The 16,642-nt window shown below is 38.4% G+C and overlaps 1 protein-coding gene across 5 annotated transcripts in view; it reads right to left on the bottom strand.

The window, feature by feature from the left end:
* Window positions 1-727: 727 nt before the first annotated feature.
* The window catches only part of IL15 (interleukin 15), a 91,988-nt gene continuing 76,073 nt past the window's right edge, over window positions 728-16,642 (bottom strand). For all 5 annotated transcript variants that reach the window (XM_059922526.1, XM_059922525.1, XM_059922529.1 and 2 more), the window contains 3 exons: window positions 13,517-13,561; window positions 11,083-11,220; window positions 728-1,146 (listed from right to left, as the gene is read on the bottom strand). In XM_059922526.1, the coding sequence (XP_059778509.1) occupies window positions 1,036-1,146; window positions 11,083-11,220; window positions 13,517-13,561 (294 nt within the window). In that variant the 3' untranslated portion in view covers window positions 728-1,035. The remainder of the gene's footprint in view (window positions 1,147-11,082; window positions 11,221-13,516; window positions 13,562-16,642) is intronic.

Below are 16,642 nucleotides of genomic sequence, written 5' to 3'. Positions count from 1 at the left end.
GGACTACAAAAGAATGTTTCAATAGAGAAATGGTTTGCACTGTGAAATGGAAAGAAATCCAATTCTTAGGAGTTCAATTCCTGCCATTTAGTCTCTCAGTAAAGACTGCCAGAAGTGAACTGGGGGAAAGAAATTTGTGATGAAATGAGAATATTTCATTTCAGTCAGTTCCATTTGAAAAGAGTTTGAAAATTTTAGACAGCATACTAAAAAATAATAGAAACAATATTTTATGCCAGATCATGTTGACTTTAACTCATCAGCACTTTTTTTATTATACAAACATGGCAAATACAATGTGGAAAAATAAAATACCTGTACTTGGGGAAGCATGAAATATAAACACCAGTGCAATCATCAGTTTTTGATACACAGTTCCACCTATCAGTGAAGGTTTATTATTGCCATCCCCACCTGAGATGGACTGATGCACATTCCATGCCAGGTACTTGCAAATTCTCTCTCTCATAACAAGTGCTTTATATATCAATAACGGAATTACTGGTTTCACACCTAGTTCCTCCTTCCTCATTGGTAGTCAATTCTCCCTCCAAGTGCTACACCTAAAGGAGAAGTAAAGGAAGGCTGGTAGTCAATTCCCACATTGGTTGGGGCATCCTCTTTACCTACAGCAGTGGTACCCAGCCCCAGTGGCTGTTAAATAATTTGACTATCACCCTTGAACCAAACACCCTCTATTTTCATATGACATAAAATATCACTGCAATTTCAAAAGATAAAATATGTACACAATTTTATTCAACATTTTACATTATGCTACAAATATGTACAATCTCAATAATAAATTAAAAATAAATGAATAAAATAAGTCCTCCGTTCATAGACACCATGGTACTCAATGCCATTGTTCGGCCTTCATTTCTGTGAGTTCATCTGATCAAAGATCCCGATCATCCTCTTGCCAGAAGAATTTATTTCGGCAGCACATTTGAAATGCTGAGTGTTTCGTTGTTGCCTCTAAGCAGCGGGGAGCTGTTTGTTAATAATAGAAATGCTGAAAAGGATCAGCTGCAATCAAGAAGGGTTGATGAACATTTGCACAATATGTACAAAACTCTTCAAAAACTCTTTAATACTTTTTTCCTCCAGCTCCTCACATTCTTTGCATCCCGATTCAGTTTTATACTGCAAATAAAAAGAAAGGATTAGATTGGAAAGTCTAAAATATGCCTTTCCTGCGAGTATCATATCATTTGAACCATATGGTGAAGTCTTGAGACATAAATTCGTTGGCAGATTAGGAATTATCATATTAGGAGGAACTATGGGAGATTTGATAAGGGCTGATTTTTCCTAGAGTGAATTAAGGACAATGAAAAAAAAATTGAAAAAAAAAAAAATCTATTGAACCATGAACTTCTGCTTAGAGTCCTTCAGTAGTTTCTGGTCATCTACCCCAGCAGGAAGTCCATGCTTCCCTGCCTGGCATTCAGGCCCTCCTTGAGCGGTTCCTTACCTATTTCTTTCACGTTTTCCACAGCTCAAAGATATGCCCTAGGAACACTGGGCTCATGCCTTTAGCTCCCATATATACATCAGGCTGTTAGGTGCCTTGCTGTCTTTGCTTTTCTCTCTGCCTGTTCCACACTTCTATTTTAGCTACCACCACTCACACTTAAGATCACTCAGGCGCTGTTTCCATTAGGAAGGCTTTTCTGAACCTCTGAGCTCCTGGGGCTGCACTAAATGTCCCTTCTCTACATTCTCAGAACCCCTTGTTTAGACTCTCTCTCATATCACATCATGTATTATATTGATATTATGGAGCTTTATGCTTTGCATACCGCTCTTCTCTAGGCTTTTTCAGGACAGGCAAGGCTATGTATTTTTGCTCCCATAGCATTTAGCATAGGGCCTGGCACATAATATTCACCCAATTATTATTGGTTGAATTCAACTATTTTGAAGAATACCACAAATTATAGTGATTTAAACAGTTTCAGAGAGACCTTCAAGATGGCGGAAAAATAAGACATGGAGATCACCTTCCTCTCCACAAATACATCAGAAATACATCTACATGTGGAACAGCTCCTACAGAACACCTACTGAAAGCTGGCAGAACACCTCAGACCTCCCAAAAGGCAAGAAACTCCCCACGTACCTGGGTAGGGCAAAAGAAAAAAGAAAAAACAGAGACAAAAGAATAGGGATGGGACCTGCACCTCTGGGAAGGAGCTGTAAAGGAGGAAAAGTTTCCAAACACTAGGAAGTCCCTTCACTGGTGGAAATGGGGGGGTGACGGGGGGAAGCATCGGAGCCACAGAGGAGAGCACAGCAACAGGGGTGCAGAGGGCAAAGCGGAGAGATTCCCGCACAAAGGATCGGTGCCAACCAGCACTCACCAGCCCGAGAGGCTTCTCTGCTCACCCACCAGAGCGGGTGGGGGCTGGGAGCTGAGGCTCAGGCTTCGGAGGTCAGACCCCAGGGAGAGGACTGGGGTTGGCTGCGTGAACACAGCCTGAAGGGGGCTAGTGCGCCACAGCTAGCAGGGAGGGAGTCTGGGAAAAAGTCTGGAAGTGCCTAAGAGGCAAGGGACCATTGTTTCAAGGTGCGCAAGAAGAGGGGATTCAGAGCACTGCCTAAATGAGCTCCAGAGATGGGCGCGAGCCGGGGCTATCAGCGTGGACACCAGAGACGGGCATGAGACATTAAGGCTGCTGCTGCAGCCACCAAGAAGCCTGTGTGCATGCACAGGTCACTCTCCACACCTCCCCTGCCGGGAGCTTGTGCAGCCCACCACTGCCAGGGTCCTGTGATCCAGGGACAACTTCCCCGGGAGAACACACGGCACGCCACAGGCTGGTGCAACGTCACGCTCCCTCTGCCGCCGCAGGCTCGCCCCGCATCCATACCCCTCCCTCCCCCCGGCCTGAGTGAGCCAGAGCCCCCTAATCAGCTGCTCCTTTAACCTCGTCCTGTCTGAGCAAAGAACAGACGCCCTCAGGCGACCTACACACAGACGCAGGTCCAAATCCAAAGCTGAACCCCAGGAGCTGTGCGAACAAAGAAGAGAAAGGGAAATTTCTCCCAGCAGCCTCAGAAGCAGCAGATTAAGTCTCCACAATCACCTTGATGTATGCTGCATCTCTGGAATACCTGAATAGACAACGAATCATCCCAAAATTGAGGCGGTGGACGTTGGGAGCAACTGTAGACTTGAGGTTTGCTTTCTGCATCTAATTTGTTTCTGGTTTTACGTTTATCTTAGTTTAGTATTTAGAGTTTATTATCATTGGTAGATTTCTTTATTGATTTGGTTGCTCTCTTCCTTTTTTTTTAATAGATATATATTTTTTCGTTTTTCTCTTTTTGTGAGTGTGTATGTGTATGTTTCTTTGTGTGATTTTGTCTGTATACTTTTGCTTTTACCATTTGTCTTAGGGTTCTGTCTCTCCGGTTTTTTTGGTTTTTGGTTTATTTTAGTATAATTTTTAGTGCTTATTAACATTGGTGGGTTTGTTTTTTGGTTTGGTACATCCTTTCTTTCTTTTTTAAATTACTTTTCAATTTTTTATTTTTAATAATTTATTTTATTTTTTATTTTAATAACTTTATATTTTATTTTATTTATTTTTCTTTCTTTCTTTTTTTCTCCCTCTTCTTCTGAGACATGTGGCTGACAGGGTCTTCGTGCTCCAGCCAGTGGTCAGGCTTGTGCCTCTGAGGTGGGAGGGCCGAGTTCAGGACACTGGTCCACCAAAGACCTCCCAGCTCCATGTAATATCAAACAGCAAAAGCTCTCCAAGAGATCTCCATCTCAACAGTAAGACCCAGCTCCACTCAATGACCAGCAAGCTACAGTGCTGGACACCCTGTGCCAAACAAGTAGCAAGACAGGAACAGAACCCCACCCATTAGCAGAGAGGCTGCCTAAAATAATAATAAGGTCAAAAACACCCCAAAACACACCACCAGGTGCTGTCCTGCCCACCAGAAAGACAAGATACAGCCTCATCCACCAGAACACAGGTAGCAGTCCCCTCCACCAGGAAGCATACAAAACCCACTGAATCAACCTTATGCACTGGGGGCAGACACCAAAAACCACGGGAACTACAAACCTGGAGGCTGCAAAAAGGAGACCACAAACACAGTAAGTTAAGCAAAATGAGAAGACAGAGAAACACACAACAGATGAAGGAGCAAGATAAAAACCCACCAGACCAAACAAATAAAGAGGAAAGAAGCAGTCTACCTGAAAAAGAATTCAGAGTAATGATAGTAAAGATGATTCAAAATCTTGGAAATAGAATGGAGAAAATACAAGAAACGATTAACAAGGACCTAGAAGAACTAAAGAGCAAACAATGATGAACAACACAATAAATGAAATTAAAAATTCTCTAGAAGGAATCAATAGCAGAATAACTGAGGCAGAAGAACAGATAAGTGACCTGGAAGATAAAATAGTGGAAACAACTATCGCAGAGCAGAATAAAGAAAAAAGAATGAAACGAACTGAGGACAGTCTCAGAGACCTCTGGGACGACATTAAACGCACCAACATTCGAATTATAGGGGTCCCAGAAGAAGAAGAGAAAAATAAAGGGACTGAGAAACTATTTGAAGAGATTGTAGTTGAAAACTACACTAATATGGGAAAGGAAATAGTTAATCAAGTCCAAGAAGCACAGAGAGTCCCATACAGGATAAATCCAAGGAGAAACACGTCAAGACACATATTAATCAAACTATCAAGAGTTAAATACAAAGAAAAAATATGAAAAGCAGCAAGGGAAAAACAGCAAATAACATACAAGGGAATCCCAATAAGGTTAAGAGCTGATGTTTCAGCAGAAACTCTGCAAGCCAGAAGGGAGTAACAGGACATATTTAAAGTGATGAAAGGGAAAAATTTACAACCAAGATTAATCTACGCAGCAAGGATCTCATTCGGATTCGATGGAGAAATTAAAACCTTTACAGACAAGCAAAAGCTAAGAGAATTCAGCACCACCAACCAGCTTTACAACAAATGCTAAAGGAACTTCTCTAGGCAGGAAACACAAGAGGAGGAAAAGACCTACAATAACAAACCCAAAACAATTAAGAAAATGGTAATAGGAACATACATATCGATAACTACCTTAAATGTAAATGGATTAAATGCTCCAACCAAAAGACACAGACTGGCTGAATGAATACAAAAGCAAGACCCGTATATAGGCTGTCTACAAGAGACCCACTTCAGACCTAGGGACACATACAGACTGAAAGTGAGAGAATGGAAAAAGACATTCCATGCAAATGGAAATCAAAAGAAAGCTGGAGTAGCAATTCTCATATCAGACAAAATAGACTTTAAAATAAAGACTATGAAAAGAGACAAAGAAGGACACTACATAATGATCAAGGGATCAATCCAAGAAGAAGATATAACAACTGTAAATATTTATGCACCCAACACAGGAGCACCTCAATACATAAGGCAAATGCTAACAGCCATAAAAGAGGAAATCGATAGTAACACAATCATAGTAGGAGGCCTTAACACCCCACTTTCACCAATGGACAGATCATCCAAAATGAAAATAAATAAGGAAACACAAGCTTTAAATGATACATTAAACAAGATGGACTTAATGGATATTTATAGGACATTCCATCCAAAACAACAGAATACACTTTCTTCTCAAGTGCTCATCGAACATTCTCCAGGATAGATCATATCTTGGGTCATAAATCAAGCCTTGGTAAATTTAAGAAAATGGAAATTGTATCAAGTATGTTTTCCAAACACAATGCTGTGAGTCTTGATTTCAATTACAGGAAAAAATCTGTAAAAAATACAAACAAATGGTGGCTAAACAGTACACTACTAAAAACCAAAAGATCACTGTAGAACTCAAAGAGGAAATCAAAAAATACCTAGAAAGAAATGACAATGAAAACACGATGACCCAAAACTGATGGGATGCAGCAAAAGCAGCTCTAAGAGGGAAGTTTAGAGCAATACAATCCTACCTCAATGAACAAGAAAAATCTCAAATAAACAAGCTAACCTTACACCTAAAGCAATTAGAAAGAAGAGCAAAAAAACCCCAAGTTAGCAGAAGGAAAGAAATCATAAAGATCAGATCACAAATAAATGAGAAAGAAATGAAGGAAATGATAGCAAAGATCAATAAAACTAAAAGCTGGTTCTTCGAGAAGATAAACAAAATTGATAAATCATTAGCCAGACTCATCAAGAAAGAAAAGGATAAGACTCAAACCAATAGAATTAGAAATGAAAAAGGAGAAGTAACAGCTGACACTGCAGAAATACAAAGGGTCATGAGAGATTACTACTAGCAACTATGTGCCAACAAAATGGACAATCTGGAAGAAATGGACAAATTCTTAGAAAAGCACAACCTTCTGAGACTGAACCAGGAAGAAATAGAAAATATAAACTGACCAATTCCAAGCACTGAAATTGAGACTGTGATTAAAAATCTTCCAACAAACAAAAGCCCAGGACCAGATGGCTTCACAGGCAAATTCTATCAAACATTTAGAGAAGAGTTAACACCTATCCTTATCAAACTCTTCCAAAATATAGCAGAGGGAGGAACACTCCCAAACTCAATCTATGAGGCCACCACCACCCTGATACCAAAACCAGACAAAGATGTCACAAAGAAAGAGACCTACAGGCTAATATCACTGATGAACATAGGTGCAAAAATCCTCAACAAAATACTGGCAAACAAAATCCAGTAGCACATTAAAAGTATCATACACCATGATCAATTGGGGTTTATCCCAGGAATGCAAGGATTCTTCAATATACACAAATCAATCAATGTGATACGCCATATTAACAAACTGAAGAATAAAAACCATATGATCATCTCATAGATGCAGAAAAAGCTTTAGACAAAATTCAACACCCATTTATGATAAAAACCCTCCAGAAAGTAGGCATAGAGGGAACTTACCTCAGCATAATAAAGGCTATATATGACAAACCCACAGCCAACATTGTTCTTAATGGTGAAAAACTGAAACCATTTCCTCTCAGATCAGGAACAAGACAAGGTTGTCCACTCTGACCACTATTATTCAACATAGTTTTGGAAGTTTTAGCCACAGCAATCACAGAAGAAAAAGAAATAAAAGGAGTCCAAATCAGAAAAGAAGAAGTAAAGCTGTCACTTTTTGCAGATGGCATGATACTATACATAGAGAATCCTAAAGATGCTACCAGAAAACTACTAGAGCTAATCAATGAATCTGGTAAAGTAGCAGGATACAAAATTAATGCACAGAAATCTCTTTCATTCCTATACAGTAATGGTGAAAAATCTGAAAGAGAAATTAAGAAAACGTGCCTATTTATCATTGCAACAAAAAGAATAAAATACCTAGGAATAAACCTACCTAAGGAGACAAAAGACCTGTATCCAGAAAACTATGAGGAAAGAAATTAAAGATGATACAAACAGATGGAGAGTTATACCATGCTCTTGGATGGGAAGAATCAACATTGTGAAAATGACTATACTACCCAAAGCAATCTACAGATTCAATGCCATCCCTATGAAACTACCAATGGAATTTTTCACAGAACTAGAACAAAAAATTTCACAATTTTTTGGAAACACAAAAGACCCCGAATATCCAAAGCAATCTAGAGAAAGAAAAACAGAGGTGGAGGAATCAGGCTCCAGACTTCGGACTATACTACAAAGCTACAGTAATCAAGACAGTATGGTACTGACACAAAAACAGAAATATAGATCAATGGAACAGGATAGAAACCTCAGAGATAAACCCACGCACATATGGTAACCCTATTTTTGATAAAGGAGGCAAGAATATACAATGGAGAAAAGAAAGTATCTTCAATAAGTGGTGCTGGGAAAACTGGACAGCTAGAGCAAAGCATAGGCATAACACTCTATGACATAAATGACAGCAAGATCCTTTTTGACCCACTTCCAAGAGAAATGTAAAAAAAAACAAAAATAAACAAATGGGACCGAATGAAACTTAAAAGCTTTTGCACAGCAATGGAAAACATAAACAAGATGAAAAGACAATCCTCAGAATGGGAAAAAATGTTTGCAAATGAAACAACTGACAAAGGATTAATCTCCAAAATTTACAAGCAGCTGATGCTGTTCAATATCAAAAAAACAATCAATCTAATCCAAAAATGCGCAGAAGACCTAAATAGACGTTTCTCCAAAGAAAATATACAGATTGCCAACAAACACCTGAAAGGATTCTCAATATCACTAATCATTACAGAAATGCAAATCAAAACTGCAATGAGGTGCCACCTCACACCAGTCATTATTGCCATCATCAAAAAATCTACAAACAATAAATGCTGGAGAGGGTGTGGTTAAACGGAACCCTCTTGCACTGTTGGTGGGGATGTAAATTGATACAGCCACTATGGAGAACAGTATGGAGGTTCCTTAAAAATCAGAACTACCATATGACCCAGCAATCCCACTACTGGGCATATACCCTGAGAAAATCATAATTCAAAAGGAGTCATGTACCACAATGTTCATTGCAGCACTATTTACAATAACCAGGACATGGAAGCAACCTAAGTGTCCATCGAAAGATGAATGAATAAAGAAGATGTGGCCCATATATACAATGGAATATTACTCAGCCATGAAAAGAAACGAAATTGAGTTATTTGCAGTGAGGTAGATGGACCTAGAGTCTGTCATACAGAGTGAAGTAAGTCAGAAAGAGAAAAACAAATACCATATGCTAACATATATACATGGAATCTAAAAAAAAAAAAAATTGGTTCCGAAGAACCTAGGGGCAGGGCAGGAATAAAGACACAGATGTAGAGAATGGACTTGAGGACACAGGGAGTGGGAAGGGTAAGCTGGGACGAAGTGAGAGAGTGGCATGGACATATATACACTACCAAATGTAAAATAGATAGCTAGTGGGAAGCAGCCGCATAGCACAGGGAGATCAGCTCGGTGCTTTGTGACCACCTAGAGCGGTGGGATAGGGAGAGTGGGAGGGAGATGCAAGAGGGAGGGGATATGGGGATATATGTTTATGTATAGCTGATTCACTTTGTTATAAAGCAGAAACTAACACACCATTGTAAAGCAATTATACTCCAATAAAGATGTTAAAAAAATAACAAAAAAAATAAACAGAGTTTCATGAATAGCTAGAATATTGCAAATGTAGCGATTAAAATTAAACTTTTCAGGGATCATCTGAACCATGAAAGCTTCACCAGCAAAATTCAAAATTAGATTTTCCATCCATTAAGCATTTAAAATTCAGATTCACCAATGTTTATCAAGCACATACTCTACGCTAGGCGCTATCATATTCCATATTGTGCTGTCCTATTTGATCCTGAAAATAATTATATCAGCTGGGAAGGCAGAGATATTAAATGACTCATTTCATTTGACATAATCAATGAAATGCTCTGCGTCCAGGTCTTCTGGCTGTGCAGTCCGACCACACTATGTCATGATGAGGGTGACTATAAAAATGCACATTAAAGTGTTCCCCATTGACATTGCTGTGAGTTGTCTGTTGCATGGGTCAGTCTTTCCACCAATAACAGAGAAATAACACGTCACAAGAGTATTTTAAACATTAATATATTCATGTCAGAAATAGATCGAGAATCTAGTACATGCCAAGCATTGTTCTGGGAGTTGGGATACAGCACGAACACAAACAAACAAACAAAAAACCCTCCCCTTCTGAAGCTGCCATTCTAGTAGGAAAAAACAGACAATATCCATCAAGTAAGATATGTAGTATTTAAGACAGAGGGACATACAGAGAAGGGGGTGGGGTGTGCTGAGGTGGAGGAGTGGCTGTGGTTATAATGAGGTAACGTCACTGACACAGTGACATTGAAGCACCTGGCACTTTTAGGGAAAATCCAAAGTGTCCAGCCACACTAGCTCGGGGTGTCTGCTCATTCAGTTGCCTCTGCATGAACATACTTTCCCTGGCATCCTTAAAGCTCTTTCCCTCTCACGTCTTTGCCAAATGTCAGCTGAGTAGGTAAACCTTCTCTAAAGTAGATTCCCAGTCGCCTTACCTGCCTCTTTTTTCTTTGCCCTTCCACTTAATAAAACACCTGACTTATTATTCATTTGCTTATTGGTTGATTTCTGTATGCTTCTTCCTTCCATAAGAGCAGGAACTATGTGTGTTTTTTCACTTCTGTTATCTTGAGGGCCTACAATGGGGCCCAAAAAGTATTTGTGAAATGAACGAATTATGATTATGCCTTTTTGGTTTATAAAACTTTTTCTATTCACTTTGCTTTGGTCACTAGTGTTTTGCCCTGAAAGCCATAATCCTTTGTAGGGCCTTTGCATAGCCAATGCCCCAGGGGGTCCCTGGTATTTGCTCTCCTGGAGGCCTATATTGCTCCTGTTGCCTGGAATGGTTCAAATTATACTCCAGTTATTAATATTTTTATTATTATCCTTTTGCAGCATTTATTCTTTGAGTAGATAAGAAGGCAGACTCTGGAGTGAAACTGCTCAGGGACTCCTGGCTCCCCATTTTACTAGCTGTGTGAATTGGAGGAAGAGATTCAAGCCCCCAGAGCCCCAATTCCTTCAACCTTAAACAGAAACAGTGACAACTATCTCACAGATTGATTGCGAGAATTCAACGAATTACCATCTAACCCTTGAAGAACAGTATCTGGCACAGAGTAATAACCCAAGTAAATGTGGATTACTACTATGGATGCTCAACAATTATGTAATTAGATTAACGTCTATCCACTGCACCTAGTGATCGACACCTTGAGGTCAGTGACCTGACTGTCTGGTTCACCCTTGTCATTCCAGCACTGAAGCACACGGCCTAGAGCATGCGGTCAATGTTTGTTGAATGAATAAATCAATAAACAGTTCAGGAGTGTGTGCACACTAGTGACGGTGCTGCTTCTGGACGCCACTCCACTGGAATTAACTCACTTTCCCAAGTGCCCCTTCAGAGGGTCTCCTTGTCCATTACATCCCAACCAGCTAATGATTTCTCCCAATCAAGCCAAGAACATCCGATGTAGCGCTGCATAACTATTGGATAACTCACCTCAGTGGAAGATAAACTGCTGTTTGCTAGGATGATAAGGTTTTCTACCGTATCGTTAATGTCTGAATTTCTGGACTCATGCATAATGACATGTAACTCCAGGAGAAAGCATTTCATCGCTGTTACTTTGCAACTGGGCTAAAAGAGATACAAAGAACCATTTTGAAAAAGAAGAAAAAAGACAATTATTTCCCCATCATTCAGTTTCACACAGATGTAATTTTGATGTTTTAAAAAGTCAATCCAGCTATTTTATAAAGAAACACAATACCCCTAAAAAGTTTTACATAGGAAGCAGCTTGATTTTTTTTTCTTCTCTTTTGGCTTTGAAATCAAAACCAAAACAAACTGAGAACAAAACAGGAAGGATGGTGATACTGTTTAGAAGAAAGAACCTAAAACTAGAAAACGTGGAAATAATAGGCCACTTTTTCCTCACTAAGCACACTTCCTCTGTGTAAAGGGCAGATAATACTGACCTGAGACTCTCAGAACATTAATAGAGATGGTGCATATGGAAGAATTTCTTAGAATCAGATCATATTGTTAACATTTTAAACAGTGGTGGTTGCTAATCATACTATTTCTGCAAGTTCCAAAGTTCCAGAGGCAGACGTGATTCCAAGAAATTTCTTAGAAAAATCAAAGCAGGAGTATGGTCTATTCATAGGCTGGCCATATCAGAACGGTACCTTTCAGGTCCCACAAAAATACATTTCCCAAGAGGATTACTTTAACAAAAACTTAAGCTTCAAACAAAAGAAGCATTTAATGAGCATGTGGGAATTTGACCATGACGTGTCTGATTTCCTGTTTTCAGTGCCATGCATAGTGCCTGGGACTCTGCAGGCACTTAACAGGTGCTTACGGAAGGAAGGAAGGAAGGAAGAAGGAAGGAAGGAAGAAGGAAGGAAGGAAGAAGGAAGGAAAGAAGGAAGAAGGAAGGAAGGAAGAAGGAAGGAAGGAAGGAAGGAAGGAAGAAGGAAGGAAGGAAGAAGGAAGGAAGGAAGAAGGAAGGAAGGAAGAAGGAAGGAAGGAAGAAGGAAGGAAGAAGGAAGGAAGAAGGAAGGAAGGAAGGAAGAAGGAAGGAAGGAAGAAGGAAGGAAGGAAGGAAGGAAGGAAGGAAGAAGGAAGGAAGGAAGAAGGAAGGAAGGAAGGAAGGAAGGAAGGAAGGAAGAAGGAAGGAAGGAAGGAAGAAGGAAGGAAGGAAGGATGACAGCCACGTGCCTGGGACTGGCAATATTCCTTACTCCCCCACAGCAGCTTCTCCGGATTGAAAGGGGAAATGCTGTCACCATGTCGATAATAAACTAAATAGTAAATAAAATAAAATAAATAATAAAACTGAGGTTCAGAAATATTTAGTGTCTTCCAAGGTAACAAAGCTTGGAAGTGGCTGAGTCAGGGTTTAAATCTAAATTTCAATCTCAACTACTTTCTACAAGTAGAAAGCGAGGTTATCTTCTTACAAAAAAAGCCATCTCAGGATTCGGAGTGCTGGTGGTTAACTGACTGCTTTCTACTTTGAAGAAAATGCAAAGAAAGGTGGAAAACATGCTGAAGCCAAAAGAGGGAAACAATTTCTAGCGCAGCAGCACTATCCAAGTGAATGATGGGTAGCTGTTCTTTCTAGTTTCTGGCTGTGGCTTCTTTCCAATGCTTAGAAAGTCTTGATAGGGCAAAACCTTCTATTGCAGAGAAATTCTACTTAAGGAATAACAGAGGACTCACAGTTCTGAATGCAAACAACACAGTTTGTTTTTCACGAAGTGAAGATGTCAGGGATTTGTTTCTTGGTTTTTTGTAGCCAATTCAGAGGGAAAGGACTAGCAACTCAACTGAAATCCTATATGCCTAAGGCAACGTCAGCAGTTAATGAAACAAGTTCGAGATCCGTTTTGAATTCTGATAGACTTTGTGGGTTGTGTTTGTTTTCTTTCTCACATAGAGAGTAAGCAGTCAGAATCCCTTTTTGACAACTGTAGAGATTCGGGCAAAATGTAGAGCATGAATGTATTTAAACAATTTGTAAAAAATATGATTAAAAGTGATAATATGCTATAGCACTGGAAACAACTGATATATTGGATACTTTTAAATTGCCTGAGTTAACTTGATTCTTGCATTTAATTGCATCATGATTTAATTGCATCACAGAAATATATACTATATTTTGTTTGACATTGATGGGAAAAGCTTTTTTATGTTTTGATTCGTCAATGATGTTACAATGAAAACAGCATCTATGTAGCTCTTTCTCCCCAAGTCCTATAAACTCAACAATTACATATAAAATTCATTGACCATATGTCATAAGAACATGCCAAAAGTTAGATTTTTAAACTATACACAGTTCAGTAAATTTATGAAAATATACTTCTTAGACCTTTGAAAATTGCAAAATATAGCAATATTGAAAACAAACTATACTCACATGAGCATTGCTTTCAGTATATAAAGTGGCATCCATATGTATAGACTGAAAGGAAACAAAATTAGGTAATATGAAAAACTATTCCCGCTTTAGATACAATGAGAACAACCTACTGAAAACACTAAAACTTTTTTCAGTGAAATTCTTTACTTTGAGATAATCTTAGATTCATATGAAATTGTAAGAGAAAATACAGGCAAATCCTGTGTGTGCCTACACCGTTTCCTCCGTGTTGAGGTCCTGCATAACACAGTACAATAGCACAACCAGGAAATTGACATGGATGCAATCCACCCACTTTGTTCAGATTTTACCAGTTTTATGTGCACTAGTGTGTGTGTGTGCGTGTGTGTGTAGTTCCATGCCGTTTTATCAGATGTGTAAATTCATGTAACCACTACCACAGTTAAGATACAGAATCCTCCTGCTACTCTTGTATAGCCAAAATCAACTTCCTCCAGATATGCTCCTCCCACCCCCTACCATCCGTCTAATCCCTGGCAACCACTTCTCTGCTCTCCATTCCTATGATATCATTTCAAGAATGTTATACAAATGGAATTATATACCTTTTGAAATAGGCTTATTGAAAAAATCAATAGACTTTATTTTTTAAGCAGTCGTAGGTTTACAGAACATGAGCAGAAAGTACAGAAAGTTCCCATACGGCCCCTTGGCCCCCTCCCAAGTTTCCCCTATTATTAACATCTCGCATTAGCTTGGTACATCTATTACAACTGATGAGTCAATATTGATACATTTTCAACTAAAGTCCACAGATTCCATTAGGGTTCACTCTTGGTGTTGTACACCTATAGTTTTTGACAAATGTATAATGACATGCGTTGATCATTACAGTATCATACAAAATAGTTCTACTGCCCTAAATATCACTTGTGCTCCACCTTTTTATCCTTCCCTTTCCCTTCTCCCCTGTTGTATTGTATCCAACCTTTTCCAGAATGTCAGATAGTTGGAATCATATAGTATCATATCATATAGTATGTAGCCTGTTTTGATTGGCTTCTTTCACTTAGCAATATGCTTTTAAGGTTCTTCCATACCTTTTCATGGCTAAACAGCTTACTTCTTTTTATCACTGAGTAATATTCCATTGTACGGATGAACTACAGTTTGTTTACCCCACTGGCTTTTTTTCACACAGCATAATACTCTGGAGATCCACACAACTTGTTGTATCAGTAATTTGTTCCTTATTATTGCTCACTATTATTGTTTGATATAATGTACCAAAGCTTAACTGTTGACCTGTTGAAGGACATTTGGGTTCTTTCCAGTTTTTAGCTATTATAAATAAAGTTCTATTAACATTCATATGCATGTTTTTGTGTGAATGCAAATTTTCATGTCTCTGATATAAATGTTTGAGTGTAACTGTTGGATCATATGGCAAATGCATGTTTTGTTTTATAAGAAACAGCCAAACTATTTTAGAGTGTCTGTACAATTTTACATTCTCACCAGCAATATATAAATGATTCAGTTTCTCCACATCCTTGCCAGCATTTGGTATTATCAATATTTTTTTATTTTAAATATTCATATAGGTGATATGTCATTGAGGCTTTAATTTGCATTCCCTAAATAAAATACAGCCATTTATTGGTACTTTCTCTCCAAAAAAGACTTAGGGTGATTTATAATTTCTTCCTTTCTAATATGCATACTTATTATTTATTTTTCTTGCCTTAGCCTTTTATTTCTTTTTTCCTTGCCTTGCCAATTGAGCTACAGTTTCAATACTATGTTGAATAAGAGTGGTAAGAAAAGACATCCTTGCCTTGTTCCCAATTTTAGGGGAAAAGCAATCAGTCCCCATTAAGTCTAATGTCAGTTCTAGGTTTTCTGTACATGCTCTGTAACAAACTGAAGGAGCTTCTCCTTTATCCCTTGTTTGCTGAGAAATGTTTATCATGTTTATCATTGAAGAGGTGCTGCATTTTTAAAATGTTCTGCATCAATTGATATGATCATATGATTTCCTACTTTAGTCTACTCGTATAGTGGATTACATTGATTGATTTTCAGATACTGAACAGGTCTTGCATTTGTTACATTTTGGTAGTTTGTGGCTTTTAAGGAAATTGTCCATTTCCTCCAAATTATCAAATTTACGAGAATAAAGTTGTTCATAGTTTTTCTTTAGTATCCTTTTAATGGTTGTAGGTTCTGTAGTAAGACTCCAATTTCAGTCCTGATACTAATGGTATGTGCCATCTCTTTTATCTTTGTCAGGCTTTCTAAAGGTTTATCGACTTTATTGATTTTTTTCCCAAAGAGCTTTATGTTTTGTTGATTTTTGTCTATTGTTTTCCTGATTTCAATTTCCTTCCTTCCTTCCTTCCTTTTTATTACTTCCTTCCTTCTGCACGTGTTGGGCTTATTTTGCTCTTTTCCCAGTTTCTTGAGACAGTAATTTAGATTGGTGAACTGAGATCTTTCCTCTTGTCTAAGGTAATCATTTAGTTTTATCAATTTCCCACTAAGTAAAGCTTTAGCTAAATCCCACAAAACTTCCATGTTGCCTATTTGTCTCCATTCAGTTCTATATTTTTAAATATCCTTTGAGACCTGCTCTTTGACCCATGGAATGTTTATAAGTGTCTCATTTAATTTCCAAGTGTTTGGAGATTTTCCTGTTGTACTTATGTAATTGACTTCTACTTGATTCCACTGGGGCTGGATAACATATTCTGCATGATTTCAGTTCTGATAAATGTGCTAAAGTTTGTTTTATGGCCCAGGATATGTTCAGTCTTGGTGAGTGGTGCCTGAAAAAAACGTTTATTCACTGTTGTGGGATGAAGTGTTTTTCTATGGAAATTAGACATTGTTGGTTGACTGTGTCATCCAGTTCTTTTATATCCTTTCTGATTTTCAGTCTAGTAGTTCTATTTGTCACTGAGGAGGTACTAAAGTCAACTATTAATATATTTATGGATTCGTCTGCTTCACCTTTCGGTTCTATTATTAGTTTTTGCTTCTTACATTTTGAGGCTCTGCTGTTTGGTAGGTACACATTTAAGATCATTATGTTTTCCTGGTGGACTCATCTTTTACCATGAAGTAATGTCTCTCGTGACTCTAGTAATTTTATTTGCTGTG

The sequence above is a fragment of the Balaenoptera ricei genome, chromosome 5 (genome assembly GCF_028023285.1).
Source record: "Balaenoptera ricei isolate mBalRic1 chromosome 5, mBalRic1.hap2, whole genome shotgun sequence".
Lineage (NCBI taxonomy): Eukaryota > Metazoa > Chordata > Mammalia > Artiodactyla > Balaenopteridae > Balaenoptera > Balaenoptera ricei.
This window is presented reverse-complemented; position numbering and strand designations above follow the sequence as displayed.